Genomic DNA, 21,324 nt, shown 5'->3' with positions numbered 1-21,324 from the left:
TCGAGATGTCCAGCAACGAGATTTTTTTTCATGATTGTATATTAAAAAACAAACAATTCATTCTCAGATATGGTAGCTGTCAGACTTACCCGTTTCTATCTAGAGGCAGCGGAAGAGAAGCACGCTGATGTGGTCAAATGAAAGATTTGTTGAGATAAGAAATGGTATACATAAAGGGTGATACGGTCAAAATTTGGTCAAGGGAAAACGCGTGTAAATCGGTGAAATCGTTTATTTAAAAAATCAAATTAAATTTCTTTTTCAAGTTCAATTAGTATAAAATTCAGGAAAAATATTCAGTTAGGCTTCCGCTTTTTCAAATCCGAATTGCCGGGCCTTACGCTTGACCCCTGCCATCAGATTTTGTACAGCCACCTTGTCCACCTTCTTCGCCGCAGAAAGCCAGTTTGCCTTGAACTGCTGCTCGCCCTTAGCAGTTTTTTTGGTCTTCTTTAGGTTCCGCTTGACAATAGCCCAGTATTTCTCAATTGGGCGGAGCTCTGGCGTGTTGGGAGGGTTCTTGTCCTTGGGAACCACCTGCACGTTGTTGGCGGCGTACCACTCCATGGCCTTTTTACCGTAATGGCAAGATGCCAAATCCGGCCAAAACAGTACGGAACAACCGTGTTTCTTCAGGAAAGGCAGCAGACGTTTATTCAAACACTCTTTCACGTAAATTTCTTGGTTGACAGTCCCGGAAGCTATGAAAATGCTGCTTTTCAAGCCACAGGTACAGATGGCTTGCCAAACCAGATATTTCTTTGCGAACTTTGACAGTTTCATGTGCTTGAAAACATCTGCTACGTTTCCCCTTCCTTTTGCCGTATAAAACTCCTGTCCCGGAAGCTGCTTGTAGTCGGCTTTGACGTAGGTTTCGTCGGCCATTACCACGCAGTCAAACTTCGTCAGCATCGTCGTGTACAGCCTCCGGGATCACGCTTTGGCCGTCGTATTTTGTTTATCATCGCGATTTGGAGTCACTACCTTCTTGTAAGTCGATAGTCCGGCTCGTTTTTTGGCTCGATGCACGGTTGTAGACGATACAGCCAGCTTATTTGCGGCATCTCGGAGAGAGAGGTTAGGGTTTCGCTTGAAACTACCGGCAACTCTCTTTGTCGTCTCAGCGGCTTCCGGTTTTCGATTTCCCCCCGATCCAGACTTCCTGGCTGTCGACAAACGTTCCCCAAACACTTTAATTACATTTGTAACGGTTGATTTGGCAACTTTTAGCGATTTTGCCAACTTTGCGTGCGAGTAGCTCGGATTTTCGCGATGCTCGAGCAAAATTTTGATACGCTGCTCTTCTTGCTTGGACGGCATTTTGACAACTGAAGAGTGAATTCCAAAATCAAAATAGGAGCAACATTCTACACACACACACCTTCAAAATGAGGGGTGTTCAGGTTTTTTAAATGCAAAATTGAAAGAAATACGTCAAGTTGATATTGACCAAATTTTGACCGTATCACCCTTTATATTTATTATTTTATTTTACAACTCATATTACTTGAATACATTGAATAATTTGGGTGTATCGTTTGAATTAGAGAATATTTTTACAGCAATTTGGTTGTTTGAAATTGGAATGTAGCAATGATATTTTCGAGTTCCAGGAATTGGTTTCACTTTCTTAAAAATTGGATCAAATTCCGTGATAGCCTTTTTGTATTCTTCTGTAGAAACATAACAAAATGACATTTTTGTTTGAAGATCTTCTTTACGACTATTTTCCCAGTCGTACAGTTGTATAGGGTTCGTTATAGGGTGCTCGTGTTGCTTAGCTAAACTTGCTCTGGTTGCCATTCTCTTAAGGGTACCGCCAATCGCATCACAAGGACCATTGCCGTGTGAAGTTGCAAAAAAATGCCATTCAATTTCTACATTATGCTTATCTTTAAATCCACAAAGGCTAGCAAATTTTTTTATGTTTTTGTATTGTGATGCTGCTCCATCTGACATAAAAATACACTTTTGGACTGTTATTTGCGACTTTAAAAATTCTAATAATTTTGAGATAAACAACTGAACTGCTACTGTGTCATGCTTTGAAATGTCCGAAATAACCACAAAACTTAAATGGTTTAGTGTACCATTATCATTAAAATAAACGACAAATGGATGAATTGAGAATTATTCCAATGATAGCTTTGAACCTCATCTTGCAGAACAAATGTGTAGTTTTCAGAAAAGTCGCAAATAACAACGACTTCGCCATCTTCTAGTGTTTGTTTTTTTGTTTTTAAGAATTCTGCCTGCTTATTTTTTATAAAATCGTGATAGGGGAATTTACGTATTCTCGGCAACCTAAGCAGCGACCTTTTTTCTATAGCCTTTTTCTCTAAGGAACGCACACATATGCAGTATTGGTTTGTTTACAATCTTTTGCTGCCAGCTGCTCTAACAATTTCAGTCGAAAGAATTGTCAAAAACTGTTTTGAAACGCTTTTACAAAGCTCCAATCTTCTCTAGTGAGAGCGAGTATTGTCGGCAACCAGTTTTTCTTCGGCAACCGTTCCATTTGAACTGCATGTAAATCTGCTGTTCTATTATCGGCAACTCGAAATCAGCTACAATTTGTAGTGCGTGTGTTTCATTTCAAGAAAACCTTGCTAGATTGCTTTTTCTCAGTGGTAAAAATATAGTCAAATTGAAGCTGAAAGCATAAAGAATCGTTTGCATGCATTCAGTGAAGTGTTTTCGCAAGAAAATCCAGTGAAAATAGTGTTTCAATTTGGGTTGCCGAAAATAGTCTGTCATGCCGAAGCCGTCATTTCCCCTATATTAATTTGTCTAACTTTTCCGTAAAGAAAAATGAAAAATCTTCGGAAGGCAAAGTTTTCAACTCAATATTACACCTATATGTCGTAGTCCACTGTTCAAATGACACTTCTAATATTTGTTTCTCTTCCAATATTTCTAATAATTTTGTTTCGGATAATGACGTATCGTAACAATTCATGCACGTTCGAAGATGGCAAAAGTCTGTTCTAGATTGTAAATCGCAAAGAAGTTGTTCCATATAGATAGTGCGATCACACAATATGCGATCTTTTTTCAGGCTGTTCAACATTAGATTAACATTTTCGTGAATCGTACATACACAAACATTATGAGATCCTGATTTACTAAGAAGTTTACAATGTGTTGACCGTAAGGCTGCAAATGAGCTAAAGCTAATATTGATATCTTTATGGGTTTCCGTAAAATGCAAGTATGTTTCTTTGAGCGACATTGTAAGTAGACGTTTTTGTATTACCTGGCGTACACCACCCGTCACTACAGAGACATAATCTCTTTGGCTCGGCATAACTCTGCTTATATCGTCATCTTCGTAGAATTTCACAACTGTATCTACTAACTCTGCTCTCAGTCCATGTCCTGCTTTGGAACGAGGGGAACATAATATTCCATCTTCGGCGACCAAATCTTTTATCTGGGAAGAAAGAAAATGAAAATTATTTTTAATTTTTCCTTTATGATGTTTAAAAAAAAATATAAATCTTACCTGTGCTGCAGTATATCTGTTGACACCGAATTCATCCATGATTCTTTGTACAGGCCAAGATTTCGGTAATACGGATAATACTTGTGTCTTTTCTTCTCGAGTGCATTCCGGATCTGCGTATTTTTCCTTTAGTTGGCTCATCATTTCATCGTAATCCTTAGCCTTGACGTTGAGGATTCCTTGGTCATCATCTTCCGAAAGATCGAATATGTGTCGCTTAACCCCATCCATGATTTCTTTGGTTTTCTGTTGAGGATAACACGCGCTTCTCAGTCTCTTTGTCGTAATCGGTGATACATGCCTTGGTTGAATGTCTCAATATTATGGGACAAACTGATTCTATTAACAACAGAATCTGCTGAAGTCGATGAAGCCAGAGACGTAATCGATGGGATGATATTCACAATGGATTCACTCTCGATATCTATGGGTGCTGTTGAGCGTACACCACTCCCAAGCAACATTGCAAGTTTTATTGAGGTTTTATAGCATACTACAAGTCTAAATCATGCTCTACAGAACCCTCATAAAACCCAAATTGTTACTTGGGCTGGTAGAAGGTTGTTCCAGATCTTGCTGAATTCCGTCATTCGAAGGCGTTTTGTTTGATGGCAAACGGTAAACTTGAAGACGACATCTACTACAAATTTTCAAAGAACTATCCAGAGGTATTTTACAGCCAAAGCATTTTAATTTTTCTATTACTCCATCTGACAAGTTTATTGTATCTGAACAACACTTTTTTGATTTAGGTAAAGGTTTACAACACTTGAAATTGTTATCCATCGTAAAAAACTACTTGCTTTTTAACTTGAAACGCTAAGAGAGATGAACTGAATGGAACAGGTGAAGAACGTCCCAATATATATATATATATATATATTAGACCTGTTCATTTTAAACGAAATGTTCGGAATGTAACGGGTCAACCGTGATTACTGTTCGTCATGTTAATTTGAACTTTTGTGCAAATTTTCAGCAAAATCGGTGTTGATTTAGAGGTGCTTCTAGTTAATTTTATGTTTTCAAGGTAATTTACGGCTTATAATATTTGTATCTCGAGACTGAAACAACGAAAGCTGCTGTAACAACTTTCATAGCAAAGTTTAATGTGTCATGTATCAACTTTGTAACCAAAGGTTGACTATTCGAAGTGATTTTATTGAAGTTTGACTTAGTTTCATGCTCGAAGATATCTTAAAATGTGAAGAATTTTAAAGTATTTGTTCTACGAATTTTCCACCCATATGATATAAAAATGTGTAGTGCACGGCATAATGTTCCTCATATTGTTCTAGAAGTTTCGTTCCAACATAGTTTTCGTGTATATTTCATAGATTGAGAGATAAAAATCAGAAAAGAGGCCGTTTAGCTAAAATTCACAAGACAACAGAACCAATAGTCAATTAGATTGACAGAACATAGTTGCATTGCTTTTCAATGACGACCGATGACTGTTTCATTGATATATGATTTTTTCATAAATATGAATCCTCAGTAGACGTGTTTTTTTTTATCAAAGGCAAGTGTCACTCGAGCCATTCAAAATGTACGTTTTTTTATAAATTGCTGTTATGGTTCGCCCTTTTCAAAAGTTACTCTGGAGGAAAAAATCATATTTAAATGAAAAATGCAACCATTAGTAGCAGCGAACACGTGAGAAATGTTTCATTCAAATCAGAAACACTTATGTCCAACCGGTTTGCGTTTTGGGCTGGAAATGCTCAGACTTAGTCGAGACACTGAAGAAGTCTACACATTGTAGACGAAATACGCGGATCTGTCAAGGATAAGCAAATAAGGTAGTGAAATTAAGTTGAATTTACTAATCCTTCTTTATCTCTTTATACAGGTATTCCACTAAGATGTCCACATTCATCAGGATTTAGCATGATTTACTGTATTGACATTCAATTTGCTTATTTAATTTATAAAAAAATCCAAACTGTAAATTTTCGAATCAATGAAAAATATCCGAATTATAGCATAGCATAACCAGGTCGCACAATGCCGTAGGTGGTACGAGCTCCAAACTGTTGTTAAGAAGGAGACCCACCTTCATCCGTTGCTGTTTGATAGTAATTTGTGATTAATTACTACTTCTTAGGTAAAGGATGTGTCTCCCTCCTACAGACCAGAGCTGTCCTAGCCACGTCCTTGCATCTGGTGGGGAAGAGGGAGGAATGTTAGTCCGACACTTACTTAAGACTCTAAGAGATATGTAGAGAACTCTACGACCCCTCATAAGTGTCTCGGAAAGGGTCGAATTTTGTTAAGGGGGGAGGGGTAAGCTATAGGATACGCCCAGCTGGCGTTCCTGGCAATCGTTATATCAAGTATTTAAGAAATAAAAACTGTAAGTAGTTTATCTGTTGGCCATTGTAGCTGACCATTCCCGAATAGCACACTTTCATCACAATAAGTTACAGCAACTTGTTTATGACTGAAATAAGTCGTATATAAGTTTCTACAGTTGATTTGTTACAAGCGTGTTACTAGGGTTACCTAAACATATCATTCAAACAGTCTTCAGATTTCGGAATTGATCAACGTGATCAACTAGATCCTGTTGCTCCTTTGCGCCTGAAAATTTGGTTGTACCTAAACATATGCACAAATCATTCTGATCGATAGGAGGTTCTCATGTCTTCTTCTTCTTATTCGAATTTAAGCTTATTGCTTAGCGTAAATTAGCTTATTGCGTGCTCTCAACTTAGTGTTCTAAATGCACTTCCACAGTTATTAATTGAGAGCTTTCGATGCATTGGTATGAATTTGTATATTGTGATATTCTATGCTCAGGGAAGTCGAGAAAATTTGCAACCCGAAAGATATCCGCGACCGCACCAGGAATCGAACCCGCCGCCTCCGGTTTGGCAATACCGTGCCTTATGAGGCCCTTCAGACCTTCCTATGAGGTTCTCATGTGTAAAAGGTTATTTATAACGGTTGTTCAATAAAAAATGAGAATTTTTTCAGTCAAACAGCTAGTAAAAACAAAACATTTTTTCAACGAATTTAGTATTTTTTATTAAAAACATAATGTTTATTCTTCAAAAAAAACCGTCAATGAATACTGAAAAAGGGGCCCTGGTCAGCCATACGACGCAACTTAGTCGCGATGCTCTCACAAGAGCGCTGGGCGGCACTGAAATCATTCTCATTTTTTATTGAATACCTGTTAGGTGTGAAATCGTAGATTAGAATACAGATTCGTCCATGGTTGTTTTAGTGTTGTGAGAATGATTATTCTGAGGCTGTGAATATGATTAACGGTTTATTTTTATTTTAAAATGGCGAAGAGAAAAACCGCGAGAGTGAAAAATTTATAATATTTCTTCTCCCGTTGACACAAAAACTTCATGTCGTTTCAGATTGTCTACAATAATAACACATTCAAACAATCAAGCGTAACTATAATCAACGTATCTGATTTTGTAAACAATCACTTCAATCGATGATTTGTGGCAACTTCTCATAGGCGTAGCCAGACTTAGCAACACAAAGGCTTTCGGTAAAATGGCATCCGCCAAATTTTCCATAGTAACGGCGCCGGTGGTGTAGTGGTAAACGTGATTGCCTCTCACCCCAGCAGGCCTGGGTTCAATCCCAGTCGGCGCCGCCGGGATGTTCTGAGGCATAACATCTCTGATCACGCCTTCCTTCGGATGGGAAATAAAGCCGTTGGTCCCCGGTTCATGAGTTGATGGGTCGATAGGTAGGGTCCAGGTGTGGGAGCTGCCTTCCTGGCACGTCGGTAGCATTGGTGCTCAGCACGGAAAACAAGATCGACGGAAAAAACAAACCAAAGGAAAAAAAAAAAAAAAAAAAAAAAAATAGTATTTTTTTCGCCCCTCCCTAGCTCGAAACCTGGCTACACCCTTATTCTCTGATGATGTGAGAAGTGAAGCGATACTTATTTTTTTACATTTTCTATTTAGTCGAATCGATAATCAAGCTAAAGCTCGAACGGTATTATGTTGTTGCTGTGTACTTAGTAAACAATACGTTAATCAATAGCTCCTAACAACCATTCCACTGCGCCAAGGTGTCTAAACTGCCAAACGACTTACAACGGTTTCCAAACTAAATTGTGCATAATTTCCCCTGCAACAACTTTGTCCAGCACTCAAGGTTAAGGCTGCAAAAAACAGTTTACCATTTCAATCACCCGACAAAACTTTTGCTCTTCCGAACAGGCAAACTGCTATAACAAAACACTTAACTGCGCGTTGCCACCACCTCGAATTTTCCCCATCAGGAATTTGGTAGGTTGGTGGTAGCTGCCTTCACTATCTATACCCGCATTTTCCATCGAATCGCACGATCGTCACTTTTTAGGCTGGTGTTGTGGAAAACGACCTAACCAACCGATAGACAGGTGCAAGTACACTTACCATCCCGAAGCTCCACATTTTCGATTCAAGTTCATGTCGAGCGTAAATAAAATTCATTATTTTATTGACACCCTTCGCCTGTTCCGGTGGTGGGAGGGAGCTGTGATGGCTACTAAGACGGGCGGGGGGTAATCATAAAACGGAAAGAAAATTTACACCTATGCAAAGCGCCAGATTGCCTTTTCCAATTTATTGATACTGAGGGCAAACGAAGGGTGTGTGATTTATTGCCTGTTTTGAACGCAGGACGGTATGTAGCATTGTCTTGATAATTTAGTCGATTTTGGTTAGTGAATATCATCCACCAGGGAGCAAACTTCCTTTAGCACCATCCAATGGAATGTTGTTTAAGGAGTGCATGCGATATGAGCATTAATATAGTTTTCCATCCGTCGTTGTCTTTGGTCGAACGGTTTTTCCCTTTCCTAGCACCCATTTGCATGTGCTTACAACAAAACAGTGGGAAGTTACGACGGCACGCGACAGCTCAAAGGACAAGAATATCCGAGGCTGTCACGCAACTGCCAAGTGCAAAATAGATTAACTGTCAGGCAGCGATTGCTCGTGTTCGAAGGATTGTTGAAGACGGCTGTAAGAGAGTGCCGTTTAATGACGGATGGGGCATGGCGATAATAAACTCATTCGCAGGTTCTGTTAAATGCCTATCATTTGAACGTTTGATTTAGGTTAGAAGGTGTTGGGGTGTTCAAATATTGTGCGAGATCAACGGTCAGAATGGATCGGATTCTCGTAAGGATACAAGTCGGAAAGGCGTAGCCTTCAGCTCGTTCCGGTTTAATTATTTGGGATACCAAACACCTCCCAAAAGCGATTTAAGCCTTATTTACGGAGATAAATGGCGATGTAAGCCTTAGTTACTGAGATAAATGGGTTTATAGATTTAAAAAAAAAACATACTCCCAAATTGCAATTTAAGCCTTATTACCATTGTTACACTACCGTATAACTAAGGTTTCAAATTCGATTTCAACATCAATTTTCGCCAAAAACCCACACAAACTATTTCACCTGTATAAAACATTCCCAACCGATAGGTCTTGATTCGCTCTAACTGGACAGCTTCATTACGACCTCGTTGAACCAAATTGAATATTATAAATCGGCTCATCTATGTCTGTGCTGTCGTCGGCCACGCCGCCGATCTATGAATTTCCACACCGAACGATTTTTTTTTTTTTAAGTGCATACGGCTCTTCAGAAACCGCATTATTTTTTCATACCTCAAGCAAACTCAAATGTATTATTGACAATCATATTGACGAAAAATTCAATATTTTCACTCATTGACCCCTGCTATTTGACTATTCAATTTTTTTTTTTTTTTTTTTTTTTTTTCAATTCAAATGATCTTTATTTCTTGTATTTGTTTGGTTTACATGTATGGATTATCAAGTGACACAGATGCGTCTTTTCAACTTTAGTACATTTGAAATTTTTAATTATTATTTACAGTTCCTAGTCCTATCAGGCCTGTTATTAGAGTATGACCACCTTGGTGGGATTGGTTTGTTTTGAATTTGAAAAAGGAGACTACTTATAACTACTATTTACAACTACAATTAACCTGTAACTACTATATACACCTAACCTACTATATACAAATTGCTTATCAAAGCATGTTCTGATGTAATGCATTTCTGCATAAACCTAGTCTTAATGTCATCAATTTTGAAATCTAATTTTGGAATGTTCGCCTCTTGGTGGAGGTCTGAAATTCTTGTGTCAAAGGGACGATCAAGGATCATCCTAAGCACTCTGTTCTGAGCAACCTGGATTTTGTTCCTGTGAGTCTGAGCACATGATTCCCACACCGGAGCTGCGTAGAGGATCGCAGGTGCTATGATTTGTTTGTAGACAGCCAGTTTGTTCACCCTTGAGAGGCGGGATCTACGACAAATCAGCGGATACAGAGACCTAACCAAGGTGGAACACTTGATTACGGTTTTCTCCACATGCGAGCGGAATAGGAGCTTTTCGTCAAACAACATCCCGAGATAGGTTACTTCGGCGGACCACTCAACCCTTGTGCCATCCATGATTACAGTACAAGAGGGAGCTGGTTTTAGTTTGGGAGATTGCCGATGGAGGAACATTATTGTTTGGGTTTTGGAAGCATTGATTTTGATTTTCCACGTGGTGGCATAATCAGCAAAGGCGTCAAGGCATCGTTGAAGCTTGTTTGTTATTTCACGAGGCATCCTTCCCTTCACGGTTATAGCAGTATCATCTGCGAACAGAAATAACACGCAACCGTTACCCAAGGGAGGAATGTCGGAAGTGTAGATGCTGTATAGCAAAGGGCCCAACAGACTTCCTTGCGGAACACCTGCTGGGATGGAAAATGTGCTTGAATTGCAACCATTCAACGATACCCTGAACGACCTTTGCTGAAGGTAGTTACGGGTGATTTTAACAAGATGCAAAGGAAAGTTGAAGTTACAAAGCTTGTATACAAGCCCATTGTGCCAGACATTATCAAACGCTTTCTCAACGTCTAACAATGCCATGGCTGTAGACTTGGATACAGCCTTGTTACTTCGGATGTTATTCATCACCCGTACTAGCTGATGATTTGTGGAGTGCCCCTTCCTGAACCCGAACTGTTCCGGTAGGAGAATGTTGTGTTCCTCGACAAACTTGAGCAAACGATTGAGAATGAGTTTCTCGAACAATTTGCTCAGCGCTGAAAGTAGGCTGATTGGTCTGTAACTTGAAGCTAGCGTTGGGTCCTTCCCGGGTTTGCGGATAGGTATGATTTTCGCTGTCTTCCAGATACTTGGAAAGTAGTGCAGTTCCAAGCATCTGTTGAAGACAGCAGCCAGCAGAGAGTGAACCTTCATGCTGAGATTTTTCAATACTAGGTTGAATATTCCGTCAAACCCGGGGGCCTTCATGTTTTTGGTGCATTTCAGCGTTGAGCAAATCTGTTCCACTGTGATTCTATCCTCCGGGGGGATGGCACAAGGGGAGGAATCAAGGTTGAGTACGCATTGCTCAACCTGAACTTCGAGCGGACTTTGGATGTCGAAGCCAAGCAAGTGCGATTTGGCAATATGCTCACCAATCGCATTTGCTTTCTCCTGAGGGGTGATTATGAGCCGATCGTCATCATTTTCATCTTTGAGTGGAGGAATGGGTTTGGGGTGCGTCTTTAGGACCTTAGCTACCTTCCAGAATGGTCTGGAGCGGTCGTCCAGATTCTGGACAAGCCGCCCGAAACTTTCGTTCTGGAGTGAGACCATTCTGGAAGCAATCTCCTTGTTCAGATCGGCCATTTCACGTCTCCTCACTAGATCTCCGGTTCTCTGGAACTGGCGTCTACGCACATTTCTCAAGCGAATAAGTAATTGGGTGTGGGAATCAATGGCAATAAACTTACCCCTCACAGGAACTCGTCGGACGCACGCCTCGTCAGCCACGGTTATGGCTTGGTGGAGTCCCTCCAACGCTCGGTCGATGTCCTCCACGTTGTCAAGCGACGGGTTGTCGATGATGTGCCTGTCTACCACGCGTCCAAACTGGGCCCAGTTTACGCGATGGTAGTCCTTGCGCAGGCTTGAAGCAGGAGCCACGTTGCAGCCCAGTTCAGCCACCACCGGTTGGTGGTCGGAGCTGAGTTCGTTCAATGCCACCGGCTTGGACAAGCCGATATTTGTCAGGAACAGGTCTAGCGTCGATGGGTTGCCAGCCGGTGAGATAAATGTTGGTTCATCCGAAAACCAAACGGAGTACAGCCCATGCTGTGAGTGGTCGAACAGCAGACGACCGTTCTGGTTCTGCTGGTAGTTCCGCCAGGCCTCATGACGAGCATTCAGATCTCCTCCAACTACGAATCGGGAACCGGTACGGGTGATGGTGGACAGATCTTTTTTGAATTTAGCCGCTAGTCCACTGTTGGCGGCACACTGTCGAGGGCAGTAGACGGCGATGAACTGGACGTATCCAGTCGACGACTCCACCTCCACACCAAGGGCCTCGATGATAGAGGTGCGGATATGAGACAGAGTGTGGTATTTTATTCCTTTCTTGACGACGACCGCAACACCACCCCCCCTGGAGCTGGTGCGATCAAGCCGAATAATGTTGTGGTCAGGCAACCAGAAGCTGTCGCCGGACTTTAGATGGGTCTCTGATAGGAGGCCCACGTCGACACTATGCTTGCGGAGGAAGTCAGCAAGCTCGAACTTTTTGGCTCGTACAGAGCAAGCGTTCCACGTGACTATAGTTAACGGTTTAGACGCCATACCGAATGATAAACTTACCGAGCACTTGGATCTGTTCGGGTTTGTTGCGGCACTGACGAAGAGCGCTGGTCATGTCGACGAAAATCTTCATCAGCTCATCCGCAGAGAAGAGATCGGGATTGGCGTTTTGTGCTTCTGGTTGTCTCCAGAATCCAGGGGGGGATGGAGAGCTTTGTCCAGCTGAGGCACCAGACGTTTCTTGACGGGGGCCGGATTGCACCCGTGGATTTGCTTGACCGTGTTGCGTACCACGAAGAGGCGGGAAGTCCTCCACCCTGAATGCCGGAGTGTTTTCCTTCTTCCGTCCTGGTTGGCTTCTTGTGGACGCTTGCTTTCGGATCCGCTTGAAATCCTCGCGTTTGGGACACTGTTTGTCGGACCCTTGATGAGCTCCACCACAGTTGGCGCATTTGCACGTTTCCGACTCGTCGACAACGCACTCGGAGGAAACATGATTTTGGGCGCATTTGCCACAGCGCGGATTGATGTAGCAGTTTCGGGTGCCATGCCCGAAATTCAGGCAACGCTGACACTGGGTGACGTCGTGACGGCCGCCACGGTATGGCTCCCATTGAACAATGATGAAGTTGATGGAGCGGATGGCCTTCAACGCATTGAGCGTCACCGTTCCCTTCTGGAAATGAACCAGGAAAAGGCAATCCGGGTACGTTTTCACGTTTTCGTCTCTCCTCGTCATCCGGAAGACTGCGATTGGGGCTAGCTTGTAACGGTCCTTAAGTTCTTCTTCGATCGACTTGGGGTTGAAGTTCGGTAAGCCCCTGATGACTACCTTGAAGGGCTTCTCACCGGGGATGTCATGTGTGAAGTATTCCGCCCTGGAATCCTTCAGGTACTTCACGGTTGCTTCGTACTCCGCTTTGGTACGCAGCATCACCTTGGTGCCGATCCTGCTCAGCTTGAATTCAGCTGCAACACCCAGCGATGTAAGATCGCCAATGAGCGTGTTGAGTGGCACTTTCATCACCACCAGTGGAGGAAGCTTGACTTTTGCCGCACTCGGGACGGCAGAATTTTCATGCTCGACGGTACCGCCGAATTCACCGATGTCGCTGACGTTCGTCATGGTGTCACGGCCACTCGCACCATCGGACTGGCCCTGATTCTTCTTCCTTTTCTTCGTCCGCTTCACTTCCGCTGGTGGGGCATTCCCAACATCGGTGGGAAGAGTAGCGTACCTATTTGTGATAGGTACGCATGAGCTACCTTCACTACTGTTCACTTTCTCACGGAGCTTGCTCCGGGAGCGCTGCCTTCCCATCACACGATGCGACCGGCACTACGACACGAACAAACGCGCAACTCGAACAACTCGACTGAGCGAGCCAAAACCGGACTAAACTAAACTGTTTGACTACTACACTACTCGAGTCTCAGTTGGAACCATAACTGTACATCAACTGGACTGAATGAGTGAAGTGCAAACGATCGACTCAGATCCGGCAGATGCTATTTGACTACAGCAGCAGAAGCGATTTATTCCCCGACATCTTTTGTGGGTAGGTTGTGAGTTTACTCGGAATATTTCGTCGGTTACAACAATTTTAGTGGGAGCAGCCGACAACCCACTAACATTATTGTTTAAAATATTGACGTGAAAATATTGATGGAAATGTTGACAATACTTCTGCCTTGTGGAGCGTATAGTACTTCACATATACAACTTGATTCATAAAGACCAATGTCGAAAACATAAATAATGGCTTTTTTCGTAAATGTCTCGTAGGTCAAAGTCAATCCATGTAAGCCACTAATTTTATCGGATAGGAGGACTCTTTCTCTGCACAATCATGGTGTTGGTTTTCTTGAAGGAGTTTTCATTTTCGAGAAAATCGCACAAAAAGTAATTGTTTACGTTTGCTGCATTGGCCCTTACGAAAATAAGCATTGGCGTTGACGGCGACTCTGCAACTCTTTACTCCTGGTAAAATCCCATACACGGTAACCGCAAAATACCCAATAATGACTACAAAGTAAGCATTTTCGAGGGAAACTGGGACTACCCATTAAATGAGTTAAATTTTTCCCATATATGAGTAATTACTACTACAAAAACAAGTAGTAAGTATTCATTTTTGAGTAACAAATACTGATAAATGGGTAATATATTTACTCATTTAATGGGTAGTCCCAGTCTCCCTCGAAAATGCTTACTTTGTAGTCATTATTGGGTATTTTTCGGTTACCGTGTAGACATCGGAATTTGTCTTATCTCTTCATTCCTCCAGCAAGCCGCTTATGGGATTTTACCATAGGAGTGGAGAGTTACAGAGTGACCGAAGAGGCGAATTGTCAGTCACGGTAATGCGTAATGAGATGGTGTTCGTCCGCTGTTTAAATGCTTGACGGAGTTTGACGCGTGGGCATTCTTTTTTCGACTAGCTCGACAGGGGGCTTTTCAAAGGATTTTTTAGCTAATATTTTCAAGTCGGTCAGAAGCCAATCAAGAGCGTTGTTATTCAGTAATATTGCCTATTTACAGATGCATTATTTATTCGTCTTATTATTTTCGTTAGTAAATAGTGCCTAACTTTGATACAGCTAGCTAGGAGTCCCTACCTGGGACCTTAGTCATAGTGGTCGAAAAAAGTTTGTTATGATTGTGTGTAGCTCCTTTTTTGCTTTTTTTTTTTTGGATGAAACTTACCATGTTTTTTTTTTTTGTTAAAAGTAATTGGAGTAGTTATTTGTGTTGGGATTTTTGAGGAAATTTTCATTTGACGGCAATTGAGAAACATAGGGAAATCTTGGATATTGCAGGTATCGATAAGCACTCGATTTCATTTATCGTTCTGCTTACAAAATTCTTGCGAATGGAACGATGCAAAGTCAGCTCAAAACAATAAATATTTTTCAAATGGTACTTCTGACTCTTGTTCCAAATTTTGCTGCTCCTCTTTAGACTTCAAAATGTAAACACTTAATTCCAAATTTACGCGGTCATGCTTTTCCTCCTACGAAACCTAATGAAATCAAAGTCTGATGCAATTGGTCCCAAAAAAATAGAAAGTGTTCAAAGAAGGAAATGTTACATACATGTTTCTTCTAAGTTTACCACAGTTTTACTGTGTGAATGAGCATGAGCATGAGCATGATTGACCGCCCACGGTTGCTACTCTGTTATTGCCAGACCAGCTGTAATTACACAGAGAACCAATAGACGATGCTTGGGACTAGCAATCATCCTCAATGTGTGGTGATCTCAAACTAGGCAATACCAGCGCCGGCCGCGCCCGAACACAGGTCAAGAAAGGAAGGGGTAGGAATGTGTTGACGTGACACTCGCTTTGATGGAACACCATCGCCGAGAACACCTCTGCACTTCCACGAGGAATCACTGGTATATTGGGTAATAGGGTTGGGTTTGCAGCCGGGTTCGTTTTGGTAAACGATAAGCTGAATTGATGTCCTAACAATCATATAACGCGAAGGAGCTTGGGATTGAACCCACGGTCTTCTGCTCAGTAACAAAAACGTTTGCCACTAGGCAGACGAGCTCCTTTTTAATCATCGAGTTGCTGTTATTACCATGTAGTCATGTTAACAAATAAAACGATTGACGAATCTTGAATGTGGATGGGCTTGAGATTAGACTCATGATGTTCTGCTCAGTAAGCAAAACCGGTTATTCTAAGGCCACCGAGCCCCTCATATCACATTATAGCGTTACTCAAGTTTTTATAACTATTCAGACCCGGCACCGACGACAACGAAAAGTTTTACAAAATACACGATAAAGAAGCGATCTTACCATACATTTTTAATATGAAAGGATCTAGGACCGCGTTTTTCTGTTCAGTAAACTAGCCACTGCAACCGACGATCTTTGAAATCCTTAAACTAAAAGCTACGAAAGAGGCCTTCATTAACATCCATTTCGACGCGACGTTAAATGTTTCGATTTTCTCTTTACGCATGGTTCAGGTAATCATAACAAGCTATGACCGGCGTGACGATTGTTTAAGACCTGGTTGAACAAGCTATTCAAATGAAATTACGTTCTAGAGTTTCACTTGACATGCAATGAACAACAGAAATACGCGATAATTCATATTTTCAGCGGTTGGTGGTTAATTTTAAATATACTAACGGTACTGCCTACGACTACGACGGCGATTACGACAACGACAACAGCGAATTCATAGCTTACCATTTGTCAAGAATAAACACCTTTGCCCGGCACCTCCACTGGTTCTTCATGTCCGCTATCTGTCACTGTTTGCAAAATATCTAATAGCAATTACCTTTGTTGTAATACTTCCTGTATTGCCATGGTCATCTGGGAGGAGGGTCGCATCTAGTGCTTTCCCCAGGAACCGTTCACGGCCACCAGCTACTGCCCGTCCAGTCTTGGGTGTATCCAGCGAGGCATCCTTAAGATTACTTACAATCTCCGACACTCAATGCAAATCGCAGGCACACTTACGCTAGTTACAAAAAAACACACCCGTGCAAAGAAACGGATCGAATAAACCGTCACTCTCGCGAAAGCACACCCGTCGTTGCCGAACGGCAAAAAAAGGAATCGGTGGGCAATTTTGTGATACGGATTTCCAAAATCAACTGGGAATGCACGAATTTCCCCACAACCAACTACGGAACACGTTCAGAAGCACTTTTGATTCACTTTCGTTCGAAAACACTTAGTTTTTTTTTTTCAAAATAGTTGCAAGTGGACTAACATCATCACCGCATAAATAAACTAAAATTAAAATTATCGCTCGCGATGCCACAAATTTCTGGACTGGGAGAAAAAATCAAACAACGCAGATAGCGTCAAATCTTCTGTTGCTTGCAAAAATGATGAATCATGTTTTCTTTCTCGATTCTAAAACTTCTCGGAAAGCGAGAAAACCACCACTCACACACGTATAACCATCCGGGAGGCAGAGTGCCAGCGCTAATCCGGCAAATGCAGCCGAAAACTATGAAAGCGAATGCACGCACAAAACAGAGAACAAACTTAAGACACAACCGTATCCAAAGGCGTTTGTAACTCGACTCACAGTTTTGCTGTGTGAATCAAGGTGATAAATTTGTTAAAGTAAGCTATATAATTATAAATAAAGCACATAAATGGCTAAGAAAACCACGGTAGAATCATTCAAAAGAATTGGCAAGCCCCTTGATCTTCTTTCTCATTTTACAGCTGGTATAATCAATTTGACAGATCGATGTCCTTCTATACCACTTGAAATCACTGAAATGGGGTCGATTTTTGATGATCGAGTTCCACGTATGTTATGTGCTGCTACTCAGGGACATGACTGGCAACCATGTTTTTGATGCTGCTTATGTTCATCTGCTCTTGTTTTTCTGCTTATAACACGATTTCCATCCCTTTCCACCATGTACAGCGTGATGTTGCCTTCTGTCAAACGTATAGCTGCTGCTTTCTCACTCGCGCTAAGAACAGATAACTCAAATGTAGGTTTAAAATATCCAGATTGGACTAAACTGGATCAACTTTGAATTGGAGTACATTTTTAACCCAAATTTGGATGAATATAATCTATATATGAGTTAGTTTAATGTGCCATCAAAATACATGGCTTGTTGAGAGATCAAACTCGTGGGAGAGAATTTCCTCTCTCTCTATTTTGAATTTTTTGGCTCTCTGAGAACTGGAAGTAAAGCAGTTAGACATGTATCGGAATAACCCTTTTTCATTTTATTTTGTACACGGCGAATGAGAACGACCCAAATTTGAGTTTAATTCACTCATAATCGCCAAAAGTGCAGGAACTCAGCGATGAGTAAAATTTATTTCACGGTTTTCTGTGGAAAACCTAAAAAATCTGCCGGAAAATGAAGAAATTGACAAAAAATTTATTCACTCTCGGAGTAGTACCAATAGACGAGTGAATCCAATTTTTACTTTTCTCAAATTCGGGAATTTTTCCCTGGAAAATCCTGGAAAAACCTGGGAAAACATGAGGCAAATTTACTCATCGCTGAGTTCCTGCACTTTTGGCGATTATGAGTGAACTAAACTCAAATTTGGGTCGTTCTCATTCGCCGTGTAGTCATCATTCTGACAGTTATTGTACGTATTATCGGCAAAATGAAAGTTTTAAAAGTGTCTCTCTTCGTTTTGACAGATATGTTGAGTATTTTCGGCAAAGTAATATGTGAATGCCGTAATGCCGTGCGATAAACTATTTTGCTGATTTCGGCAGTTAGAGATTTTTTTCTAACCAAATCAATGATCTACACACTTAGAAATTATTATTTTTACACGAGACGGCTGAATTACGTCGTAAACGTAAATCATGGAACGTAAACAAACATAGCATGTAAAATTAAGTGTCCTAAAACTGAAACATATGCAACTCGACGAAAAGTGCGTTTGATTGCATTGAGTTTCTCGTCATTTTCAACTGATTCTTATGTCAAAAGGGCCGCTTGCATGTGTCGGTCTCAGGACACTGAAATTTACATGTCTTTTTCGTAGTGTGTAGTGCTAACTATTGACGAAGCTAGGTAAATGATAATTTATTCCGATTTCAACACACTCTTATGCACTGATGTAGACAATAGTATAAGATAGAACCATCGATCTCGTTTAGTCCCATAAGAATGTCATTAACAATCTTTCCTCTGCTACCACTGGCCTTCAGTTAGGGAGAGAAATTGTTCTCGATAGAGAGTTGGAAAGGCCTTTTGATCAATCCGTTCTGGACTGAATTCCCATTTATACCTATGTGCAAACCAGTATCGAATTCATCAAGGAAGAGACATTCTGTATCAAACCATTGCACAGGGGAAACCGTCCATACAAATCTCGGACAAAAATGCAAAAGTTGTCTGAATTTGATGGAAATTTCATATTATAGTGATTTTAGGATGCTGCGTCCGTTTTTGATGTTTTTAATTTAAGTGGCGATCCATAGAGTACGTCACGCTATATTGAGGAAAAATCAGCCCTCCTCTCCTCCCTTTCAATGCATTTTGTCTAGACTTAATACATTGTTTGTCAACGATTCTTCATGTCCCCCTCCCCCTTTAGAGCGTGACGTACTTAATGGACATTGACACTTAAACCATTAATGCGATTACACGCACTTCATCTGCACAGCGATGTTACCTGTGCAAATCCACATGCAAATTTCAATGATATTGAAAACATTGTGAAAAAACCTATTGCAACTGCCTATTTAAATTCGGAATCATTAGTCTACATTGCTGGATTTCTTGCTTTAAATGTTTATTGCATATTGCCTACAGGCTCAGCTTTTTCAAGCGGATAAAATTAGGTAATACGGATGAATATAATCGCAACAAAAATCGCATTCAGACAGAGTTCTTGAGTAAACTTGGCCTGCACGATGATAAACATCATCCTGGTTTTGGCACAAGCAATACTGACAACACAGCAAGGCGTTTTTTTTAAATGCGGAAATATCTTCGGCAATCACCTATTTCGACTTCAATTTGATAATAAGATTTCGGACCCTGTTAAAAGCTATTTCTAGTGGAGAATCTATTGAAAAGTTTCAGAAATATGCCACAGACACGGCTCGTCTGTACGTCCAACTCACTGGTACCACATGCCGACATCGGTCCATAAGTTGCTGATTCACGGACATTCAATAATTAACGAAGCATCAGTACCGATTGGCAAGTTTTCAGAGGAAGCTCAAGAAAGTATGAATAAGGAGCTTCGGAGAATGCGCAATGACAATGCCTGGAAAGGATCACGAGAAACAACGCTACCCGATGTATTTTGCAGATTGTTGGTAGCATCATATCCGATTGTCACCAGTTTTCGGCATGAAACAGCTAAAGCGTCGAGGGATTTGCCTGAAGATGTGAAGTCGTTATTAATGTTTGATGAGACAAATTATAGTAAGCCTGAATTCGAGGCCAGCGATGTGAGCGATGACAGTTGAATGACGATGAATGAAGTAAATCAATATGGTTTGAGAGTAAATGAACGTATTTGATGATAATAAACCTATCTTTGTTTACTAAGATATATCGCATTTATCTTGAGGTAATACAAAATTTTCATCGTCAAACATCATCATGAAAAGTGCACTAACAAAAATCAAAGCATCGTAAAATCCTTTTAAGTTACGTAAATACTACCATGCGTCTCCACTGGTTTTTTTTAAATCGTCTCCAAAGTTTTTTTTTAAATCATACCTTGGGGCAAAAAGGGGCAAAACAAGACGTACATTTCCAAAAAGTGCAATAATTTTCCATCATTGTGCACTATAAGCGAAAAATGTACAAGCTCCTTAAACATTAAGATTTTCAATTTTCTGCATGCCTTATCATTTATTGTCGAATGTAGGAAAGAGAAGGAAGACTTGTATTGGATAAATCGAATGGCAAACATAAACTTGATGGAAACCCTTCAAATATAAACCATTTTGACCCAGATCGGAAATATAGTTGAAAAGATATATTCATATCAATGACAGAGGTTTGCTGTTGTTTTTTATGCAAATTCTCACAGAATTTCTCGACCTCCTCACCTTTAAATAGCTGCTAAAAAAATAATTTTCTCTATAATGTTGTGATATTGAGGGAAAACTTTATTCAATACGTATATAAAAATAAAATAAAAACTCAAACCATTGAAAACAAAAAAATTTTTTTTATTAAAGTCCAACTTGGCGCCATTTTGCGTTGTGCAGTACAATCGGTTGTTTGATTCGCTCGCTCAGTGTCAGTGATACTTTAGTAGTGCTACGCGTTTGTTCTCCTTTTCGGTCGTTTCGATGCATCGCGTGTGATGTCGAAGCGGAAGAAAAAGACAGGCTCGAACCAAGATTCGAACCCTGCAACCCAGTCTAACGTTGCCCAAGGCGACAAAAAGACGAAGAGAGACACATCCGACCGTGGAAGTGTCCATACCCCAAAGAACAGTGGTCCCATGGATGACGCCACAGCAATCAACAGTAGTGTCGTCAGTGATTTCGGCGGGTCCGTTGAAAAAATGGCCATGTGCGGTGAAACAGTGAAACACTCACCTCTGGTGGTGAAGTCAGTACCACTCGACAAGCCGGCTCAAGATATGGCAACCCTCTGCGTCGCTGCCGATTATAAGCTGTGCGGGATTGGCACAAAGATCATCCTCTACACCAAAACGGACTACATCAAAGCTGCGGCTTTTCTGGAGTATTTGAAA

The 21,324-nt window shown here is 41.0% G+C and overlaps 1 protein-coding gene across 1 annotated transcript; it reads right to left on the bottom strand.

The window, feature by feature from the left end:
- Window positions 1–5,601: 5,601 nt before the first annotated feature.
- On the bottom strand, window positions 5,602–13,446 carry LOC135712207 (uncharacterized). The gene is made up of 2 exons (XM_065235168.1): window positions 12,677–13,446; window positions 5,602–5,668 (listed from the first exon to the last, which is right to left on the bottom strand). The coding sequence occupies exons 1-2, from the start codon at window positions 13,444–13,446 to the stop codon at window positions 5,602–5,604; spliced, it is 837 nt and encodes a 278-aa protein (XP_065091240.1).
- Window positions 13,447–21,324: the final 7,878 nt, after the last annotated feature.

The sequence above is a fragment of the Ochlerotatus camptorhynchus genome, unplaced genomic scaffold, assembly GCF_037179485.1.
Source record: "Ochlerotatus camptorhynchus isolate MF236.1 unplaced genomic scaffold, CSIRO-AGI_Acam_v1.1 ptg000466l, whole genome shotgun sequence".
NCBI classification, from domain to species: Eukaryota; Metazoa; Arthropoda; class Insecta; order Diptera; family Culicidae; genus Ochlerotatus; species Ochlerotatus camptorhynchus.
The sequence above is the reverse complement of the archived record's forward strand: the minus strand, read 5'-3'. Positions and strand labels throughout refer to the sequence as shown.

What these genes read in the sequence shown, in the direction of transcription:
- LOC135712207 (XM_065235168.1), bottom strand. Translation starts at nt 13,446, where the DNA reads ATGGGAAGGCAGCGCTCCCGGAGCAAGCTCCGTGAGAAAGTGAACAGT. An exon ending in CAGCGTTGCCTGAATTTCGG is followed by an intron (nt 5,669 to 12,676) that starts GCATGGCACCCG and finishes CTTCCCCACCAG; the next exon opens with ATGCAAGGACGTGGCTAGGA.